The 14,536-nt window shown below is 36.5% G+C and overlaps 1 protein-coding gene across 1 annotated transcript; it reads left to right on the plus strand.

Moving 5' to 3' along the window:
* Positions 1-804: 804 nt before the first annotated feature.
* LOC132294261 (ABC transporter G family member 1-like) lies at positions 805-4,974 on the plus strand. The gene is made up of 8 exons (XM_059792048.1): positions 805-1,205; positions 2,150-2,229; positions 2,528-2,992; positions 3,164-3,250; positions 3,348-3,473; positions 3,576-3,767; positions 3,852-3,938; positions 4,048-4,974. The coding sequence occupies exons 1-8, from the start codon at positions 887-889 to the stop codon at positions 4,720-4,722; spliced, it is 2,031 nt and encodes a 676-aa protein (XP_059648031.1). The 5' UTR covers positions 805-886; the 3' UTR covers positions 4,723-4,974.
* Positions 4,975-14,536: the final 9,562 nt, after the last annotated feature.

Here is a 14,536-nt window from a genome sequence, read left to right on the forward strand (position 1 = left end):
TACAAGATTATTATTATTATTATTATTATTATTTTTCAAGCTTGAAATTTGTTGAACAAGACATTGATCTCCATTTGAACCCAGATAAAAGTATTTTAATTAACGAATTTAAACAATTATTCATCAAATTTAAAGTTGTCAACTCAAAATTTTCTCATTAAGTTTGAAATTCAATTTAACTTTAATTGTTAGCTCAAGTTTGAGTTATCAAAATGCTTGTTTGTAACTCTTAATACATTTGTCCTTGGCAATTATGTAATTTAAACTTTCTTAATTGTGACCAATCATACCCAACAATATGTATTGTGCTTAATAATTATAGAAATTGTCATACTACACTAAACCGATTGAGTTTGGATTCCCTGCATTGACAATTTTAATCACTTCAAATATAGTGAATAGGATTTGATATGACACTTGCATGCATGTAAACCGCAAATATTGTAAAAATGCAATATGTAAATTAATTACATGTATGTATGTATGTGTGAAAAATGTTTCCTCGGTCACACTGATGTGAAATGAGTTGAATCTGCCTAGTTCGGAACGTATTAAATATCGTACCTAAACAACGTGAATCACGTTTGAGCCCCATTAGACCAAGATGATATATACCAGTCATCTTCTTCAATGTGTCACTATGTAATTGGCTTCATATCCCCATCAGTTTAGTTAATTTCTTGTCCATACACATTTCTCTTAACTGCGTCCTGTTGATTCACATGTTGCACTCTTATTTTTTTATTTTTGTGACACTTCACTTTCCAAATTGAACTCAAAAAGTCTATATATACATGCACTTGCCAATCTTCACAAGCAGCATGCCCAAAATATTTACCCCTCTCTCTCTCTCTCTACAGCCAAAATACAAAAAATATATATCACCATGCAGGCTCATGTTAGCAACAGTGAACTGCAGTGCATGAGCTCGAGATCTATGAAAACTAGCTCAGAAATTAGGAGGAACCCACTGGAGGTAGAAAGTAGTAGTACTGTTTTAGTGCAAAACCCTAGAGTTGAAACCAAGATGGAGGATGATGGGGTTTTCTTGACATGGGAGGACTTGTGGGTTACGGTTGCCGACGGAAAAAATGGCAGCAGATCCATCCTTCAAGGTCTCACCGGCTACGCTCGCCCCGGGGAGGTCTTGGCTATCATGGGTCCATCTGGCTGTGGCAAATCAACCCTTCTTGATGCCTTAGCTGGTATACATTCCAATTTTCTTCTATTTTTAGTATTTTTGCATGAGTAAGAGTTTGAACAAAATGAAAAACCGTAGATTTTACATTCAATGGATAAATGGATACACTATGGAATGGAAGATTTAAATTTTTTATTTCACTCAAACGCTTCAACTTTAAAAATTTTATGGTTGATTTACCAGCATGACGATCAAAAATTAAATAAGCTTTGCTATTTTTGTTTATTAGTTTTTAATATTATACTAATAGACATGTGTCACAGTTTAAAAAACATGGCACTTTAGGTTAAAGCAGGTATTGTTGATCAATTTTAAATTCAAATGGACCAACTTTTTCTCTCACTCATACATTTTGTTTCATAATCACTTCAAGGTTTTTTTTTTTTTAAAAAAATTGACTTGCTATCAAGCTTCAATAAAATTATTGAGCGCTTCATGCTAACATGACGAAATTGGAAAAAAAGAAAAATCACCAACGTATCCAATGATAGCCACAAATTTACATTCTATGAAAACAAAAAACTTTCATCATCAGAGATTGATTAGTCTATTACTTTTTTGGTGTTTTGACGAATTTTATCTCTAGTTTTTCTTTACAAATGACTTGTTTTTTTGTTACTTCGAATATAGACCGAAAGAGACAGTGATTTACTGATTTATAAACAGTCATATGATGTACTATATGAGTAAACATGTGGATTTGTTAAAAATATATAACTTTGATCTACCAGTTATGAGATATTTTCTCAGTAGGTCATTAATTCAACTTAGTATAATTTCTCATTCTACAAAGAAATAGTGAGATATTCGAGTCCATAATAGACATTTGTGGGTGTGAAATGTATTTACCTAATAAAATAAAATTATGAGCTATTTTTAGACAAGTGTTACAGTATGTTGATGGTTCTACGGTATCTAAAAACACCATGACTTTAACTCATATTGCAGGGAGATTAGGCTCGAACACAAGGCAAGCTGGCCAGATTTTGATTAATGGTTGCAAACAAGCATTGGCTTATGGAACCTCGGTAAGGAAAAAGATTAAGATCTAAACATTTTCTTGATTGATTTGTAGACCATAAAGAATAATCAATATGGTTATACAAATCTTAACAGTGTTGCAAATGAACTTAGGCTCGGCTCATTTGTCGTTACTAGCTCGAAAAACATAGCACAAACTTGACTCATATTAATATACAAGTCTATATTTATGAATATTTTGATCCACTGGAGACCGTCTTTCCACAAATCGATCACAAATTGTTTATGAATAACTCCCCTAAATATCTAGACTAATTATTTTTCATTTGCTTTTTACCCATACAGGCTTATGTCACACAAGATGATACCTTAATAACAACCTTAACCGTCAGAGAAACAGTGTACTACTCTGCTCAGCTCCAACTACCAAACTCCATGTCCAAATCTGAGAAGAGGGACAGAGCAGAAATGACCATAAGAGAGATGGGATTGCAAGACTGTGTAAACACAAGGATTGGAGGATGGGGTGCTAAGGGTATTAGTGGTGGACAAAAGAGGAGAGTTAGCATATGCATAGAGATCCTAACACACCCTAAGCTTCTCTTCCTTGATGAACCAACGAGCGGGCTTGATAGCGCCGCGTCATACTATGTCATGAAACGAATTGCAGAGCTCGATCAGCAGGATGGAAGGACTGTCATCACTTCCATTCATCAGCCGAGCAGTGAAGTCTTCGCTCTCTTCCACAATCTATGTCTTCTCTCTTCCGGCAAAACCGTCTACTTTGGCCCTGCTAGCGTAGCAAATGAGGTAATTGCAAGCGTTTATTTATATGAGTCAGAATCCTCTGCAGTATAGCACGCGTGTTATAATCATTTCACATACAGCAGTATGTGAAATTATCTGGACCGTCCAATAATGCATTGCTGTATAATTTGCATACATATGCAACTAATCCCTCTTGCATTCTTTGTGATGTAGTTCTTTGCATTGAATGGCTTCCCTTGCCCAACGCTTGTGAATCCAGCCGATCACTTTCTTAAAACAATCAACAAGGATTTCGATGAGGTAATTATATATTTTGTATTTTTTTAGCACGCTATAATAAGTCTTAATAGTTTATTTCATAAGTTTTAAGCTTCAATGACCTACAATTTTGACACAGGACATTGAACAAGGTTCCGCCGGGAAGATATGCACTGAGGAAGCAATTAATACTCTTATAAACTCATATAAATCATCAAATAGTTATCCAGAAGTTAGAAGGCAAGTAGCTGAAATATGCAAACAGGTCAGCAAACAATTCACAAATCATATTACATCTTATTTTTTCAATTTTACAAATAAATAGAAAAGTACTTAACTAAATTAATTAAACATTGTTCATTTTCAGGGAGGTGGAGCTTTGATAAAAAGAAGTCATGCTAATTTCCTTACCCAATGCCTGGTTCTTACAAGGAGGTCTTTCATGAACATGTTTCGTGATATTGGCTACTACTGGCTTCGACTTGGTATCTATGTCATAGTGGCCGCAGGTCTTGGCACCATCTACTACAATGTTGGCTTAAATTATAGTTCAATACAGGTAAAAACATTAGATGATCACAATGCAATTTAATCATCAATTTTACATTGAATTAATCATTGTATATGGTTTTCATTGTTACAGGCTAGAGGTGCAATGCTTATGTTTTGTGCTTCATTCTTAACTTTCATGGCCATTGGTGGATTCCCTTCATTTGTGGAGGATATGAAGGTGAAAATCATCAAAATCCTTCAATCCTAAAAACTTTTAATTTCAGCTTAGTGAAATGCTTCAAACTAGTTGAATATATGCCTAAAATCTATTTGACACTAACCTGCAGGTATTTGAAAGAGAAAGATTAAATGGGCATTATGGTTCAGGTGCATTTGCTATCGGCAACACACTTTCTTCTATGCCATACTTGTTACTTATATCACTGATTCCCGGATCTATTGCTTATTTCCTCACCGGACTTCAAAGAGGATACGAACAATTCACCTACTTTGCTTTGGTGATTTTCGCTTGTATGATGTTGGTAGAGAGCCTAATGATGATTGTGGCAAGTGTAGTGCCTAATTTCCTTATGGGCATAATAACTGGTGCAGGGTTACAAGGGTTACTAATATTGGGTGGAGGGTTTTTTAGGTTACCAAATGATCTTCCTGACACATTCTGGAGATACCCTTTATACTACATTGCCTTCCACAAGTATGCATATCAAGGATTGTATAAAAATGAGTTTGAAGGACTCAAATTTCCTAGTAGTGAAGCCGGAGCGACACACAAAATCACTGGTGAATATATTCTGAGAGAGAGATTTCAAGTGGAAATAGGTTACTCCAAGTGGATTGACCTTGCCATTTTGTTAGGAATGCTGGTTCTCTATAGGTTGATTTTCTTCATTATGGTGAAGATGGCTGAGAAGGTTAAGCCTGCTATTAGGGCATTCATGTCTGTGGCACCAAAACAGAAGACGCAAGTCATGGTGAATCCCTATGCTACACCTTTACATTAAGAAAGTGTAATAGTATAATTTTCCTAGTTGTATGGAGAAGGACATCGTTTTTACTGTTGCGAATGATGTGTCATGATATTACTAGATCATCGTGCCCTTTTATAATATATTAATATTATTGTCCAATCATATCATGACGGGGAGTTTCTCCTCCAGCATTAGGTTGCAAATCTTGTTCATATTATATATGTATTGATATTGCATCCTGGTTAAAAGGATTAATTATGAAAGTTAACTGTTTTTATTGCTTCAGTTTGGAATGGTTATTTGTGCTAGAAACTTACAATCTATATCAAAATAATATAATATAAGGTAAAGTGCTAAAAAAAAAAAAACAAAAATGAAACTTTACTTTCTCTACCAACAAATTTCCTGAATATTTATTTTTACAATAAATTTTCTAAACTATTCCATTTTTTTGAACTTTTATTTTTATGGTAAACCCCCTAAAAGATTATCACGTTCCATAGGATATAATTTCAAATGACAAATTACCTATATAAATGTTAGGAAAATAAATGAATAAAAGCTCTAGATTAAACCCCAAATTTTCGTTTGTTGTTAACCCTAATTTTTGTTAACAAAATGGCCACCGTCATTAACCCTAATTTTTCTTCACAAATCATCATCGTCGTCTCCATATCTCATCATTCTCATTCTCTGCAACCCACTCAAAATTGACCAACTCCGGATGGCGCAACACACAAAACGATCAGTTAGAGTCCACTACAATGAGCAACCAACTGCATGTTTAAACTTGCCCGCTTTAATGTCTTCTTTCTCAACGAGCAGTCGATTCCTTCAGTGATTTAATTGATGTTGATTTTTTTTTTTTTAAAAAAAAAAAAACCTTCTCCAACTTTTGAATTGTCAAAACAAAAATGTGATTAATTTAATCAGGTAATTTGATTGTCGCTTGGTGATAATTGGCGAAATCAGTTGCTGGAGGTTGCGGTTGGTCGGCGAAATCATCCAGTACCGAATAATGAGAGCGTATAGAGTGAGAGCATAGAAAGAGAGTGCTCTGTAGATGAGTAGTGTAAGACGGTGTTTTGCACTAAATTGATAAAAGTGGTGGTGATTGTGATAGGTTATGTGTTGTCCTAATTGTGAGATATATTTTTGTAATTGGCAAATTTCTGTAACAAAACAAGTCCTAGTCGAGTTGTAATTTCAGTTACCATATTAGACTTGACGTTGATTGCGTAATTCAGAGGTTGATCAGAAGAGGAAAGTACTGTTGATTCGAAAAGGAAAGAACAATACATTAAGACATCGTTTCCCTTTTAGGACACAATGATATACATGGTATATTTTCAGAGTTCCAAATATATAGAATTTTCAAGTTCAGGATGAATTTTGTCATGTGGGAACCGGTACCAAGATTTGGGAACCGGTTCCAGAAGCTAAACTTTGAGAATAACTCTCTGTCCTTTGGGAACCGGCCGGTACCAAGTTTGGGAATCGGTTCCACAAGTCCTGAATGCAACAGGTTTTCTAGTTACCTTGTTCTGTTGAATACCTTTTTGATCCAACTTTCCTTTCAAGTCCTATGCACAAAATTTCCTTTATTTTCAAAAGGAATAGGACTTTGTAAACCTCTATATAAACCATGTCATATACATTGGTTTATTTACAGCTTTTATTAAATATTCATATATCATATAAAGCCTTAGGAAGTTTATCCCTTTCAGAAAATCAAAGTTGATTTTTTTGTTGTCTTCCTAGAACATACGCATATTCACCTAGTTAAGTTAGAGTTGTGGAATTCGAATCCTGATCGTGATCATACAGTTGTATCTACATTGATCAGATAAAAGCAGATTTTCTTCTACATCATTCAGACGATTGAAGAACAGAAGTAAAAACAATCACACTTTGAAAGGATTGGAGTATTTGTGGAGTGTAGCCTGATCTACCTGCTACTTTTCTATAAATATCAAGCATAAGCCTAAGGTTAAGTTGCTATTGGACGGAGAGTCGTAAAGCGAGAGGATTGTCAGCAGTTGGTGTTTGGTAGAATGATAGGGCGTGAGACAGAGTCAAAAATTCGGTATACTTTGTTTCAAGCATAGTGGATTAGTTTACTTTGGACTGCACAGTCCACGAGGTTTTTCCTATAACAGTTGATGTATTTTATCAATTGGGATTTCCTCGCTAAAATCCTAGTGTCATCTCTAACTTTATACTTTGTTTTATTTTATCTGCTTGTAATTAACTGTTTAATTGCTAAAATAAGTTAAGTTGGAAACGGCACAGATCTGTTTTACAAAACGTAAAACTTTCCTAAATACATTCCGCTACATACGACTCACACTAATCATATTGGTTGTTGAGATTATGTTTATGTGATACCCCTTGGATCCGAGACACGGGTTGATTAGGCCTAGGCCCAAACCCGAGGGAATATCAAACAATTAATATTTTAAAACGAACACAGATAACAAAATGAAATAAGAATAAATATTAAAGCTGAAATGAATACTAATATAGAATCCTCAACTGATAAAACTTAATAAAATCCCAATAATCCAAAACCTCCAATAGATTAAACAACTCGGGAATCCATTTCTAGTGGACCCATAATAATAATCCAAACTGAAATAAAAACAACTGAAAAAAACATCCAGCAACAAGTTATGGAGAGAGTCCTACGTAGTCAGTGGAATGGAAGTCTGTATCTGCTTTGCACGACCAACACGACCAAGCTCTAACCCTGGAACTGGCGAGCACCTGAAAAATAAGTAAACTTTAATCAATTAAAGGTATTAATAATACCTAAGATTAACTTTTTAATCATACTGTGAAGTCCCAGACTCAGTCCAAATAGTCCCCAAAACCTACAGTCTCAAAATTATTCGTAAAAACAAAGTTCAGAAACTATATGTGAGAGAGAGCCTTTTCCAGATTTTGGAGCAGGCTCTAGAAAGACTTTGAGCCGCCTCCTAGGAGGGTAGAGCCGGCTCTACCTCTCCTAGAGCCGGCTCTATAATGGAGGGAGCCGGCTCTTTGCATTCCAGAGCCGGCTCTCTCCTCCTCCGAGAGCCTTCTTCAACCTTGTTACTCCTGCGACTTTCTGCAATGCTTTCAGCCATTCGCAACCTGTCTATTTGGTTTTAAACTGTCCCTAAGAGTCCTAACTATGTCCATTATGATCCCCAAGATGTGTTTATATCAATTGAAATAGAAACAGAGGTTACAAGTTCTACAGATTTTACATGCTTGAAGAAACACACTGAGATCAAATATACACAAACTATAATTGAACAAATTTTAACACATACAGATCATCGACATAGCATCTATTATACATGTGGAAACTTAGTTAATGCTTAATTAAACCCTAGAGACTATCTAGGTGCATATAACACAGGCAAAGGGAAGGAGGAAGAAAAGAACTTGCCTGTTCAGAACTTGCTTGTTCCGGCAACACGAACCACTGTCCAGCCTCCTCTGGTTCTAGGTAGTCCACCACCACACCTCCTTGGTCCTCCCTATTCTTCCCTTGACAGACCTACAATACTCTGTTCTTACAAAACCCCTCTCTGTTTTCACTCTGTAACCTTGAGACGTGAACAGAGCTTTTGTATTCTAAAACCCTAAATCAACACACTATTCTATATATATATAGGACGTAAATAAACCCTATTCCTCGTCTGTGTAGAGACAGAGCTCTAATCCTAATCCTTGTCGGCCCATAACAAAACCTACGTTTTAAAACAGTGTCGGCTACACACGTGAATTCCATTACACAACTAAAACTATAACCTAATTTAATAAATAAAACATTTAACTTAAGCCAATTAAAATAAACCATGACTTAAAACAATTAATCAATTAAAATAAAATAATTAATCAATTAAAGTAAAACAAAATCCAATTTAAATAACCATTAAATAAACACACAATTAACGCAACCAAACACACAAACAAATAACCAATTAAATAAATTAAAAATATAATTAAATAATTAAATAAATACCAGGACTATCCTTTTAAAATTAGGGGTATTACATTCTTTCCCCCTAACAAAAGGAATTCCGTCCTCGGAATTCGCTCTTACCTTATTCCAAAATTTCAGGAAATTGCGAACGAATGACGTCCTCCCGTTCCCAAGTAGACTCAGCCTCATTGTGATGACTCCACTAGACACGAACTAAAGGGATAACCTTGTTACGAAGGATCTGATCCCGACGGTCGACAATACGACACGGTGGCTCAAATAAGTTATATCTGGCTGCAACTTAATCTCCCCAACATCGATATGCTGATATCGATCCTCATCTCGCAGAAATTTCCGCAACATAGAAACGTGGAATACATTGTGTACGCGATCCAAATTATCCGGAAGTGCCAACTGATAAGCAACAGCTCCAACTCGATCTGTAATCATAAATGGACCAACATATCATGGTGACAACTTCCCTTTCTTCCCAAAGCGCATGACTCCTTTCATAGGAGACACTTTAAGTAGAACCTGATCCCCAACCTGAAACTCCAAAGCACTAGTGCGACGATCAGCATAGCTCTTCTGCCTACTCTAGGCAGTACGCATGTGATCCCTAATAAGAGCTATATTCTCATAAGTATCCTTTACGAACTCAGGACCCAAGAACCTGCTTTCGCCAACTTCCATCCAACAAACAGGTGATCGACACGGTCGGCCATACAATGCCTCAAATTGTGCCATCCCAATAGTCTTCTGGAAACTATTGTTATATGTAAACTCTACAAGTGGCAAATAATCCTCCCAATTGCCTTTGAAGTCAAGAACACATGACCAAAGCATATCCTCCATGATCTGATTAGCCCTCTCAGTCTGTCCATCAGTCTGAGGATGATAAGTAGTACTAAGGTCTAATTTTGTACCCAAAGCCTGCTGAACACTCTTCTAGAATCCTGATATAAAGCTCGAATCCCTGTCCGATATAATAGACAATGGAATGCCATGCTGCTTTACAATATTCGAAATGTAAAGTCTCGCCAACTGCTCCGAGGTGAAGTCAGTGCGAATAGGCAAGAAATAAGCTGATTTTGTCAATTTGTCCACGATAACCCAAATGAAATTGTGATCCTTGAAGGAATTAGGCAATCCCTCCACAAAATCCATTGAAATGCTCTCCCATTTCCACTCCAGTATCGGCAGTGGCTGTAGAGCTCCTGGCGGCGTCTGGTGATTAATCTTAACCATCTAACAAATACTACACTGCGAAACAAACAGAGCAATGTCCTTCTTCATACCTGTCCACCAAAACTGTCACTTCATATCCTGATACATCTTGTCTCCTCCTGGATGAACAGAAAACTCAGAGTGATGAGTCTTAGTCATCACATCCTTCCTCAAATCATCAGCAGAAGGTACCACCAAATGGCCCTTGTACCTCAAACCTGCATCAGCCCCAACATAGTAGAATGAAACCTCTCCGGAAGCTATCTCTGCAACCTTGTCAATGCACTACTGATCGGTGAGTTGTGCCTTCAAACTTTGTGAATGGTAGAAGGTGTAACTACCATGCAAGCCATGAAAACATCTGACAATTCATCCACCTTCTTCAACGCATTCCACTCAGTAGTGAATAAAGCGGAAAGACTACTACAGGTCGACGACTGAGTGCATCCGCTACCACATTCGTTTCCCTGGATGGCATTGTATAGAAAAGTGATAATCTTTCACAAACTCCAACCACCTGCGCTGTCTCATATTCAGTTCCCGCTGAGTGAATAAATACTGCAGACTCTTGTGATCGCTAAATAATCTGAAGGACTCACCCAACAGATAATGCCTCTAAATACATAAGGTAAAGACCATAGCTGCCAACTCCAAATCATGTGTTGGATAATTAAGCTCGTGAGGCTTAAGCTTCTGAGATCCATACGAAATCGGTCGCTCTTCCTGCATCAAAACACATCCAAGACCCTGAAAAGAAGCATCCGTGTAAACCAGATACTCTATTCCATTCTGTGGGGTAGACAAAACTGGTGCAGAAGTTAACTTAGTCTTCAGCTCATTAAAAGCTTTCTGACAATGTTCATCCCACACGAACCGTACACCCTTCTTAGTCAGATGAGTGAGTGGTCCCACTATCTTTGAGAACCCCTGGATGAACCTCTTATAATATCCTGCCAAATCAAGGAAACTCCGAATCTCAGTAGGTGAAGTAGGCTGTCCCTACTCAACCATCGCTGAAACCTTGGCCGGATCCACCGCTATTCTCCTTTTTGACACCACGTGACCCAGAAATTTCACCTCTCGCTGCCAAAATTCACACTTCTCAAACTTGGCATACAACTGGTGTTCACGAAGCGTCTGCAAAACTATCCATAGATGTCTAGCATGATCGTCCTCAGACCTAGAATAGATCAAGATATCATCAATGAAAACAATGACAAACTGATCCAAATAGGCTTTGGCTTTGAAGATCCTGTTCATCAAATCTATGAAAACTGCTGGTGCGTTAGTCAACCCGAACGGCATCACCCGAAACTCATAAGATCCATATCTAGTGAGAAATGTTGTCCTCAGAACATCCTGCTCCCGAACCCGAAGTTGATGATATCCAGACCACAGATCAATCTTAGAAAAATAGGTAGCTCCCTTCAACTGATAAAAAAGATCATCAATCCTGGGTAAAGGATACTTGTTACGAATAGTAACCTTGTTCAACTCCCTGTGATCTATACACAGACGAAGTGAACCATCCTTCTTCTTCACTAATAAAACCGGTGCTCCCTAGGGTGATGTACTCCTGCGTATAAAACCCTGGCTAAGTAGCTGCTGAATCTGATCCCTCAGCTCTCGCATCTCCACTGGTGCCATCCTATACGGTGCCCTAGCAATAGGCGTAGTGCCTGGAGCTAAGTCAATCTCGCGACTAGGCGGCAACCCTGGAATCTCCTGAAATACATCCTGAAAATCCTGTACAATTGGTATGTTATCCAATGATACAGTAGTCCCTTCCTCCATATGAAACAAATAGGTGCTAGTGACCCCGCTAGAACGCGGTATAGCGACGACGTACATGTCCTAACCAGGTATGGTAAAAATAACTGACCTATCAAAACAATTAACTTGGGCATGGTAGTGAGACAACCAATCCATCCCAAGTATCACATCATAAGTGTGCATGTCCAGGACCAATAGATTGGCTAGAAATCTAAGTCCACCAATATCTAGTGTCACAGGCCCATCACTCTCATGAAGAATGGTTGTATCGCCCAACGGTGTAGAAATACCCTGAGGTCTACTGCATACCCGAGTCGTCATCCCAGACAAACCAACAAAAGTCCTAACTATAAATGAGTGTGCAGCATCTGTATCAAACAAAACACGTCCAAGTAAACCATAAATAGGAAACTTACCCTTAACAACCTGAGGTGCCTGCAGATCCTGTGGCATGGGGTTGTACACCCTGCCATAATGTAACTGCTGCGGTGCCTGTCCCTGAGGCTGCAGCGGCGTTGGTAAAGCTGGATAAGTCTGTCCCTGAATCCGCGGAACCTGTGGAGCTGGTAAAGGCACTGGCGCCCTCTGCCCCTGCTGTCCCTGTCCCTGTCTTTGTCCCTGCCTTACTGTTGGACACTGCTTGGAAGTGTGACCATATTCCCCATAAGTATAGCAACTGTGATACCCCCGAATTTCCGAATGCGGGTTAGCCAGGCCCACGCCCGAATACCCGAGGATATCAAAACAAATTGATAATAAACGAACACAGAGTACAAAAGAATAAAGAAGAATAAATAAAATGCTGACAAGAAACTAAAATGATAATCTAATAATAAACCTCATAATATATTTCCATTAATTAATAAACTCTTCTGATACAACTGATCCTCCAAAATACAACTCGGGAATCCATACTGTGAGGACCCCTAAAAAATCCAAACTAAACAAATGACAGTAATCTAAAACAGGAAACTGAATCATAAAGGAACTCTTATGTAGCATCGGAAGAATGAAGTAGACTGATCCCCGTTCAGCACGAACAACCTCTATTCATGACAAACACCTGAAAAATAATAGTGGGTCAGGCCCACAAACAAGTTCTACTCTACTACAGTCCAAGCAGAGATCTGATACACGTATACATCCTAGTTAATCCAACAGTAACTAGTAGTCCGTATATATATATATACACACTAAAGGAACCTCACTAGACTATAGGGTTGTCTCAACCTGAATAGTAGGCAACATGCAAAACGCACATATAGTGGGCATGAGTACCTAGACCTACCAGGGTACACAATTACACTATATCTAGCTACACATCCCTGGCGATATACGCGCCCTAACCATTAATCCTGAGACTCAAGCTCATATCATGGCACCATACTTATATATATAATCTAGTAACCATCCTATCCAGTATAAATTAATCCTCCATAAGTCATTCAACTTGTTTAGCTGACCTGACTTGAATATAAGTAGGACTTAATATTTTAGTTAATCCATTCCCTTATATAATAAATTAATCCTCCATAAGTCATTCAACTTGTTCAGCTGACCTGACTTAAATATAAGTAGGACTTAACATTTTAGTTAATCCATTCCCTTATATAAAATAGGTAGGACTTAACTGATAAGTTAATCCATCCCTAGAATGCCACCGTCCCATACTTGTGCATTAAACCACACAATCCAACAATTGATGTAACAATTAAGGAAATACATCAAACATTCCATAAATAACTATGATAAATATGATATCAAGTTATCACATAATATGAATGACTTATTATTTCTTTAAACTTCCTATATCATATGTCCTACACAAATTGAATCTTATACATGATGATATTTTATTATACCGTTAAATAAGAATTCTCTATATCCAATTCATCCTACACATTTAATCTCAATTGCTAAAATATTTTAAAAGATTAAATCCATTCCTTTGTTTAAAACATTCAAATAGCAAGCATCATTATGATTGAGTCTATTTAAATTTATTAAAACCCAAACCTAGTCCCTATTTAATGTTTAGGAATCCTAGGCATGTTTCTACGTTCCATCATTCCACAGATATGAAAAATACGTAATTTAAACATGTAAAAATTCACATAAGAAATCAAATCAAAATCATGCATTTTATCAATTCATAACACAAGAACAGATATGAACCAATTTCATAAAACCTATGTTCTAACCCAATTAAACATGCATAATTATTTAATTTTATGTGTTTAATAAATCCTGAAATTTCCTAGGCATGTACAGAAACACGAATCAAAGGGAAAGAGATAGAAGAAGAACTTGCCTTAAACTTTCGGATTGAAAGTTAAACTTTTTCTTCCTTGATCTTCTCTCTAAAGGGTTTTTCTCCTCATTCCTTCCTTTTCCTCCTTTCCTCTCTAACACTATCTCTCTAGTATATATCACGTGAAGATTTCTAACCCCCTTTTACAACCTATAGCTATATATTTATAGGCTAAATAAAATAACCCTAACCCTTTTCCCAATCCAAGTCAACTTAAAAAAAAAATGAAAATAAAAATATTAAAAAGGTAAGCAAAATATGTTACGTATATAATTTATGTATATGTTTATTAAATAAATAAATTATACACATTCCATTATTTATTAATTGATTATCTAATAATATTTAAGTTACCATAATATTATAAAGTAACTTAAAACATAAAACGTATCAAATCTATGTATATTTTTATTATTTAAATAAACATATACATCAGATTAAATATTACTACTCAAATTACCATAAAAGTAATTAATAAATTACTTTCTCTTTTATATATATATTAAAAAGGTAAGTAAAATATGTTACGTATATAATTTATGTATATGTTTATTAAATAA

Source organism: Cornus florida, unplaced genomic scaffold (assembly GCF_030987335.1).
Source record: "Cornus florida cultivar Cherokee Brave unplaced genomic scaffold, ASM3098733v1 CherokeeBrave_3.0.0_Hap2_Chr02, whole genome shotgun sequence".
NCBI classification, from domain to species: Eukaryota; Viridiplantae; Streptophyta; class Magnoliopsida; order Cornales; family Cornaceae; genus Cornus; species Cornus florida.

Excerpts from the sequence above, each read along its gene's own strand:
- LOC132294261 (XM_059792048.1), top strand. The coding sequence starts at position 887 with ATGCAGGCTCATGTTAGCAACAGTGAACTGCAGTGCATGAGCTCGAGA. Across the intron at positions 1,206-2,149 it reads CCTTCTTGATGCCTTAGCTG|GGAGATTAGGCTCGAACACA; the intron begins GTATACATTCCA and ends CTCATATTGCAG. Across the intron at positions 3,474-3,575 it reads TAGCTGAAATATGCAAACAG|GGAGGTGGAGCTTTGATAAA; the intron begins GTCAGCAAACAA and ends GTTCATTTTCAG.